Source organism: Ananas comosus, linkage group 17 (genome assembly GCF_001540865.1).
Source record: "Ananas comosus cultivar F153 linkage group 17, ASM154086v1, whole genome shotgun sequence".
Lineage (NCBI taxonomy): Eukaryota > Viridiplantae > Streptophyta > Magnoliopsida > Poales > Bromeliaceae > Ananas > Ananas comosus.
Window position 1 is genome coordinate 1,534,831 of NC_033637.1, and position 8,894 is coordinate 1,543,724.

The window sequence follows — 8,894 nt, forward strand, 5'->3', positions numbered from 1 at the left end:
TCAATTTCTCAACTTTTTAAATATCTTCTCAATTTCTCTTCTCTCTCATCCTAACCATCCATCAAAATTGATGGATGGTTAGAAACTTAGGAGCACGAGGGCTACTGTGGCTCCTGTGCTATTAATAGCACAGTAGCCCTACTCTCTCTCTCTCTCTCTCTCTCTCTCTCTCTATATATATATATATATTGTTTAAAAAATAATTAAGAAGGTAAACATATTTTTTGTTTAAAGTTACTGTTTCCAACCGCTGCAGTTGGGTTTTCCCTTATAATTTCTACTGTAGCAGTTGAAGTTAAATATATCAAATTAAACAGTAAATTTGTATTTATATATAGTTACAACTATAACTACGTATAATCAAACGGCCCCTTAAAGTATTTATATGCTGTTGATCATTCTGGAACTTTGGCACCTAAGATTAGTTTTAGATAGTGGTAATAACAGTCTATATATCCAAGTAGATTTTAATTTTAAAATATTAATTATAAATATATGGTACGGTGCAGAAAATTTATAGATGCTCAGAGTGTGTGCAATAATTTGAAATTTCTCCTCTCTTTCTCTCTCTCGCTCTCTCTCTCTCTCATAACGTAACCTGCTGATACCTGATTGTTCTTTTCTTATCCTCCACTCACGCCTTGCCTTTTTAAGGGGTTTGGTTTGTATGGACAGTATCGGAACAGGGAATGGTAGATGAAGAGTGCATTAATTGAGCTCAATAGTACCTCGGCTGGTGATATACCCCCACACAAATTTATTCTATTAAAAAATATAAAAATATATAAAACTTATTTGAAATATAAACTATTTTAAATTAATTTTTTAATCTTTTTAATTTTAATTTTACTATTCATTTCTTTAATTTATTTGATTTGAGTTAGTTGATGTCACTTTCACTCCAAGATTTAAATTTATCATTTATTTTTACAGATTTAATTAATATATTTAATAAAATTTATGTAACTATAAATTTGTTAAAGTGAATAATTAATTTAAATATCGAAGTCAATGTACTGTTGATTAACTCAAAGCAAATAGATTGAAAGATTCGATAGTAAAAATCAAAACTTTGTTATATTTCTGTTATTTCTGAATAAAGACATAGGTCTAAGTTCCGTATCTTTTCACGTATAAAAAAAAGGGCTATTTGTACAATCTATTATAAGCTTACACTCCATTCAAAAATTTTACAAAAATTTTGAAAATAGAATTAGTATTAAAAAAAATAATGAGATAAATGAATAAATCAAGATCTCTAACATGTTAGAGTGTAAAATTTATACCTCATTTATATATAAGTTTACGGAGAGTATTTTCGTATTCTACTGCTTGCAGATGGAAAATATCAAAAAACATTTCACTTAATTACTAATATTTAACTAGTAAATTTTAATTTACGTGACCACCAATCAATTGGTATATATCTCCCCCTCCAGCAACAAGTCTCAGATCAAAGTCAAGCTACGTACAAGTCTAAGAGTGTGCATACGTTGGAGCCTACATGCTTGTATTTTTTCATATCAAACTATACATTTTTGGATAGTTTAGTTCACTTAATCAAAACCTTTGGTTTCATTAATTTCAAAAAAATAAGTTATCTATTAAATAAATTATTCATCTCCTTTGTTTAGATTATCGGACATTTAATTAGTTTGCCTTTTAATTAGAAACAAAACCTAAATATGGAAAAGAAAAAAAATATCTGGAAAAATAAAAAGAGGACACCCCCCCAACCAATAACTAAGAGGTATCTGTTTCTCTCACTACCTATGGTGACCCAAAAGGCCTAATAGTTGGTTTTGGGTATTTTTAATCTAATAATTAAAAGCTTTAAAAAAAAAACATAACAACAACAACAACAACAACTTAGGTATGGTCCATAAACCCTCTAGAAGTTGGTTATACCTACCCGTTCGACACTAATATTGCCAATATTGACATAAATGAATTAAAGTCCGCAAAGAAACAAAAATTTAACTGTAATGAAAATATCATGTATATATAAAGAGAGAGAGTTCAGCTATAATATTATTGATAACACCAAACAGTTAGTACTATCAATTTTTCCACCGTTAGATTTACTGTTTTAACTACTTCTATTTATTAGATCGTAATATTCAACCAACCACAAATTCAATACTAGGGGACCACTATCATCCTAAGTGCACATCGCTTCATCCAAGAGCCAAAAACTTAATAGCACTAATGATTTGGTGCTATTAATTAATAATATTCGAGCCTAGTTCTCTCTCTCTCTATATATATATATATATGGAACTAGACTGGAATACTATCAATAGCACCAAGCTATTGGTGCTATTAATTTTTTAGTCCGTGAATTGAGAAATGGGCGGCTAGGATGATGTGGGCCCCTTAGAGTTAAGTGGGTGGTTGGTTGAATAGTATAATCTAACGGGTAAAAATAATCATAGGGTTAAATATAACGGTAGAAAACTCGATAGCACCAAATCTTTGGTGCTATCGATAGTACCCTAGCCGGATTGACATAAACACAAGAGCTATTTAACTTAGTTATAGTGACTAACATATACATATGATTGATTCTAAAATCTATTATCTATTATCTATTAATTTACATGAATTCTCAATGTTTGTTGCCACATGACAAGTTTTCCTTCACCCTTATTAGCATGTGACTCTTCTTCTTCCTCTCACTAAACTTTCAATGTACATTTTAACGGTTCCACAAACAAAGCTTTCAATTAATATATTTAAATTGTCCCACTATCATGTATCATTCTATCGTTTCTATCTACAATTATTCATTAGGACCATTTTCATTCCCTCCACTATACTTTCAATTAATGCAAACGATTTCACTACCAAACTTTCAATTAATATGCTTAAATGATCTCACTACTATCTTACAATCCTAATCTCTTTATTTCCAATTATTCATTATGGTCATTTTCCTTCCCTTCACCCGACTTTTAATTTTTTATTGTCAATCTATTTATCAATTCTCCATCTCTCATCTTTTACTATACACTATCGTCTCCTTCTCTAGCTCCCTCCCTGTCTCTCACTAATGCGCGCTCGCTTTTCCTTTCCGCCATAACGTTTGGAGGATATATCAAGTGAGATACACAAGAAAATGTTTAATATTTTTTTTATTATTAATTACTATTATAATTTCTATCCGCTGCAAAGCGCGGGCCCTTCAGTAGTGAGAAATGAATTAATATGCTTCCTAGTTCCTCCATCTTATGTCAAATAATTTGAGACGTTGTTAATTACGAAGCCATTAATTTGCTTCTGTTTTCACTTCATGTTGACGCGAGGAGAAAAACCATTTACTAATTGTGTTGTTGTCCATGAAGTTTACATATACTTACCTTTGTAACAATTAGTCCACAAAAGCTGAAAGTTTTGTTATTCTTTTTTTTTTTAGTTGACCATGTTTAGGAGCAATTGTTATCAAGTTTTAATGACGATTAGAAGCATATCATTTTCCTACGACTAATAATTTCCTCCCTACCATCCTCTTCATTTTTTTTTCTTCTTGTTTTTTTTCCATAACCTAACTATTCGCGTGCGCAATCTGAAATGCATGTATATTTTCTTTTTCTTAAAAAAAATTGACCACGGCATATAAATAATTGAGCTATCCTTGTTGTAAATTATTCATGGCGCAACTCTAGTTTGGCCCCAAATTATAAATAATTGAGTTATGTCCATGCTTAAGGCAGTGAAAGAAACCAAAAAAAAATAATAATAAAAAAATATAAAAAATAAAAAAAAAATTGTAAGTTCAAATTTTGTTCACCAACTCCTATTATTTTAGTGATATTTTAAATTCCACAATCCAGCAGCCGCACTAATTATCGCAGCATGTTTCCACTTTTCTGCTACATGATATGCACAATTTCAGCAGGATAATTTTCAACGCATATTTAATAGGGAGGCAATAATTTTTTCCTAAACCATCAAAATAAGTGGACTAAGTCCTACAACCACGAAACCACTCTACATTTTCTACTCTGGGGAATGGGACTCCCATTTCTATCCTCGCCCAACTCTTTTTCATATCTTTTCGCTCAAGATCCACATAGTATTAGAGTCAAAGATCACATATTCAATTATTGCATATTATAAATTTGTGCAGATGCTGTCGTAAGTCTGATTAGGTCGAGTCATAATCAAAATTTGTGTGTGCGGTATCTATATATTTTAAGTGAATTAATTACAGATTTCTACAAGTAGTATCAGAGTTAGAGGTCATGAGTTCAATTCCGCATATATACTACGAATTTGTGCAGTGCCAAGAGGAGGGAATTGTTGGCTCAGAGGGACCGACATCCTATCCTGTGGCAGGAGGTCGGATTGGGCCGAGTTACAGTTTAAATGGTGGGAGGTCGGATTGTGCTGAGTCATATTCAAAGTAGCATGAAGTCAGTTGGAGCAAGTCACAATTGAGACTACATTAAGTGAATTTGTTGTATGTTTTTGATAATTTGAGCTTTTGAAATTAATAATTAACGCCAACGATCGGACATCATATACTTACTTTTATTTATTATCCTTAAAAATAGATAAAAATGTATAGAATTTTTATGAACTACAAATCATTTTGATGCAACTACCTCATCTTTTAAAATTTTAGCATTTTAATTTTTTAAATTTATTTAATCTAAATCATTTGAAGACTCATTCAATACAAAGTTTAAGTAATTAATTACATTTTTTAATAAATATATAGTTATATAAATTTTATAAAATATACTAATTGAATCTGCAAAATAAATAACACATTTAAAATTTTAATTGAACGTGCAAAGATAAATGATACATTTAAAAATTTTAAATTAAAAGAATATTTAATAGTTCAAATCAAATAAATTAATAAGTTAGGCAGAAAATTAAATTTTTAAAAATTAGATAGTTAGAACAAAATGGTTGAAAACTAATGTTAAATAATATGAAATAACTGTTATTTTCTAAAAATTTAAGCCGACAGAGAACGGTATTTAAATATTTTTTATATTTATCATTCCTCCTCATGTCTAGGTTCGAAATTTTTTTTAGACTCATCGCATGGATTTGAATTAAATAGAAGAAAATTAATAATATTAGGAGTCTGACGTGATTCAAAATCAGGCCCTTCTACTCTGAAATCATATTAAATAATACGAAAAAATCGTTATTCTCTAAAAATTTAAACTGAAAATAATATTTAAATATAAAAATATCTAACCACTAAAGCAAGTTCTATGCAATTTTACCTTGCAAATAACGATTTAATTTGTACTTCATCCGTACAACCAATAAGTCCGCCTATTCGTCTCAATTACTTTTTCTACAGTTTTTTTTTTGTTTTTGTTTTTTTGTCCTGAATTTGATTTCGATTTGTACGAAGGTCTTAAGGCTAGTTCAGAACAACTTCCAATCAATTGATGGATAAATCTGACGAGAGTTGGTTCGGTAATTTCTGCATTCTCCCGATGTAACGCCTCCAATAGTCCCACATCGGATGGGATACTAATTTCGATCAGTTTATATGAGACATACACGCTAGTAATAGTAACCTGGCTTAAGTATTTTGGGCCGATGGTTTGGGCCCAATGAGTTATTGTTGCTAGCGGGTCGGGTCGTTGCACCCGATTATACCCTGGCGTCCTGTTTTCAACTCCTTACGAACACAATCTAGAAGATTTATTAGTCCACGACCTTATATGTGAGAATAAATACAGCTTAAAAGGACCAACTTATTCTTAACTACTAGAATCAATTAAGCATATGGATAATGTATACAATATATGTGTATCTTACTATTAGTACGTATCACTTCTTTTGTGAAGTGAATTTTTGTAAAACAACTAGGATTAAATTAAAGAAACCATTGAATAAGGACCAAGTTTTCTTTATTTTCCTTGATGAGAAATTTAAACAAAGGACCAACTTGTTGGGCAAAAAGAGAGCGGGGCGAGTGAGAGGGGAATGAGGAGTGAATAAGCTAGGGTTGTTCACCAAATTGGATTAGATTCTCTCCTCCTTTCTCTTTGCCCCACACTCTCCCACCCACAAACACATGCTGAGAGGGCTTTCTAGAATCCTTAAAAGGTGGAGTTAGTGTGTGGTGTTAAAAAAATGTCGGTGGGTGGAGATAGATTACTTTCATGGAATACCATACCATGGGTGCTCGAAAAGGTACCCCTAACTATAAATCAGCGAGCTCAGCAATTCACATGTGATAACTACTTATCTCATATGATTTGCTCGGATGAATCTATATTGCTAATCTCTTATCTCATTTGATATATGAATCTCAACATGCTTCGTAGCGCAATTCACTTGATATATATTGGAACCCGCCACCAACTTATCCTACAGATTAAAATAAATTATTTTACATACAAAACATAGTTATCAGTAACATTGTGAGGTGTGCATATATAGCAACAACGGAGAGATTATGGAACTGAAATAATTTTTAGATGAAGTGAATATAAAATTTACACTTAGTCTCGAGGTGCAGAGAGAGATAGCTTTGCTTAACTAAAAATAAATGAATAATAAATTCTTTTTCAAAGTTAAAATGTATGACCGAGTTCTTAGCATAAGTAGCAGAGGATTTTATATTATCAACTAATATAAAAAAAAAAAAAAAGTAAAACAGAACAGGGTACACTTACAATACCTACCTACCAAATCCAGCTCCTGGGCTTTGTAACCACCCCGCCACCTCCGCGCACCAACTCGGTCAAATGAGCCGATGCTGTGGGAGGGATCGAGTCAATGGGCCCCACCCACACCCCCACCCCCACCCCCAAACCCCAACCCCATCCCCACCCTCTCATCTCCCGTATAAATCCACGCTCCCTCTCTCTCCTCCCCTCATTATTAATTCCCCCTCCCCCGATCTCCAAATCTCTATCTCCCAAACCCTTTCGAAACCAAAAAACCAAGAAGAACCCAGGGAACTCAGAATCGAATTAAAACGCAGGAACGTTAATTTGTATTATTATTATTATTATTATTATAAATTACAGTTACATATTCACGTAGCAGCGTCATGGGAAGGTCCCCATGCTGTGAGAAGGCGCACACCAACAAGGGAGCGTGGACGAAGGAGGAGGACCAGAGGCTCATCGCCTACATCCAAGCCCACGGCGAGGGGTGCTGGAGATCCCTCCCCAAAGCCGCAGGTTTTTTTTTTTCTTTTCTTTTTTTCTTTTTTTTTTTCCTTCTTATTATTAATTAACTTTCTCAATTTCCTCTCTTGTATTTTTTCCGTTTATAATTAAGTTTTTTATTGTTTGTTGTGCTTGCAGGTCTTCTTCGGTGCGGCAAGAGTTGCCGACTCCGTTGGATCAATTACCTACGGCCTGATCTTAAGCGAGGTAACTTCACCGAAGAGGAGGACGAGCTCATTATCAAACTCCACGGCTTGTTAGGAAACAAGTGAGCCCAATATATACCTTTCTCTCTCTCTCTCACTACGCTTGTGATACATGTGTGTTTTTTCTTTTCTTTTTTTTTTTTTTACTTATTTGGAATGTTATGTTTGGATATAGATAGAAACAATGAAACAATGAAACATAGGTCGGTGATGCGTTCTTTTTTTTTTTCTCCCTCGAGAAAAGATAAGATATGTAATGTTTTCAGTTAAAAGTACTTGCTCTGTTTTATTACCGTTTCTGATTGGAGCAGTAGTTGATTTTACAAAACATCTTTAATAAATAAAAAAACTTAAATTAGCTAAAAATAAGATTCTAATCCTTAGCAAAAACACTCTAATTTTTTTTTTAACAAAAAACAAATTATATATTACAGGTGGTCTCTGATAGCAGCGCGGTTACCGGGAAGAACAGACAACGAAATCAAGAACTACTGGAACACACACATCAAGCGAAAGCTCCTGAGCCGCGGGCTGGACCCCCAGACCCACCGGCCCCTCAATGCAGTATCTCCTTCGCCGCCGCCGCCACCCTCGCTCTTTTCTGCCGCCGCCGCCGCCGCCGCCGCACAAAAGCACGAATCTCCAATCGTACCGGATGTCATCGTCGCCGCCGCCGTCCCCAAGGCGGAGGCGGCGTACTCCACCGACGACGGCCACAGCAGCGGCGGCGAAGCGCCGACGCAGCATTACGACCTCGACCTCAACCTCGACCTCTCCATAAGCTTACCCAGCTATAACTACTCCCCCCGGCGTTCCCCACAGTTAGAAACAGTTTCTAATAATTCTACTTGTACTGGAGCGGGTACGGCTTCTGCAGCTTACGCTCAATCCGTTTGCTTGTGTTATCATCTTGGGTTTCAGAGCGGCGACGCTTGTACCTGTCAAGCTATTCCGAACCAACATATTTTCAGATACATTAGACCCTTGGAGGATGCGCAATGATAACTCATACATATGGCTTTTATTCTTTTTTTTTTTCCTTCTTTTTTTTTTTTTTTGAAGGGGGATTTTCATGAATGTAATTAATCTGATCATGGGGCAATATATTTCGTTTCTCAAAATTCTCGCGGTTTATTTTTTTTTAAAAAAATAAGGTAATAATCTTTCCGCTTCGAACTTAGCTACAAAAATTGGAGATTCAAAATTTTACTTTTAATTTTTTAATTAAGTGTTATTTTATCCAGACATATGGACATATATAAGTGTTTATTTGATACTATACTTTCTCAGTATTACCATGCTCGTCTCCAACATATATTTTAGTGTTGACCTTAGTTTTTAAATCTTTAGTTTTTGTAAATATCAAATTCATAAAGTGTATAAATTATTAATATTGATCAAATCCCTTCTTTTAATTAAATTAAAACTATATTAATCTGGTTGCTATATGCGGCGGAACCAATAGATGTTCGACACATGACTACTTTCATCCAAATTAATTAATCTTTCACAAAAGAAACTTGATTAAAAT

The 8,894-nt window shown here is 33.6% G+C and overlaps 1 protein-coding gene across 1 annotated transcript; it reads left to right on the forward strand.

The window, feature by feature from the left end:
- LOC109722735 (myb-related protein 308-like) lies at nucleotides 6,846–8,484 on the forward strand. Its single transcript, XM_020250852.1, has 3 exons — nucleotides 6,846–7,169; nucleotides 7,296–7,425; nucleotides 7,798–8,484. The coding sequence occupies exons 1-3, from the start codon at nucleotides 7,037–7,039 to the stop codon at nucleotides 8,363–8,365; spliced, it is 831 nt and encodes a 276-aa protein (XP_020106441.1). The 5' UTR covers nucleotides 6,846–7,036; the 3' UTR covers nucleotides 8,366–8,484.

Excerpts from the sequence above, each read along its gene's own strand:
- LOC109722735 (XM_020250852.1), top strand. The coding sequence starts at position 7,037 with ATGGGAAGGTCCCCATGCTGTGAGAAGGCGCACACCAACAAGGGAGCG. Across the intron at positions 7,170-7,295 it reads ATCCCTCCCCAAAGCCGCAG|GTCTTCTTCGGTGCGGCAAG; the intron begins GTTTTTTTTTTT and ends TTGTGCTTGCAG. Across the intron at positions 7,426-7,797 it reads CACGGCTTGTTAGGAAACAA|GTGGTCTCTGATAGCAGCGC; the intron begins GTGAGCCCAATA and ends TATATATTACAG.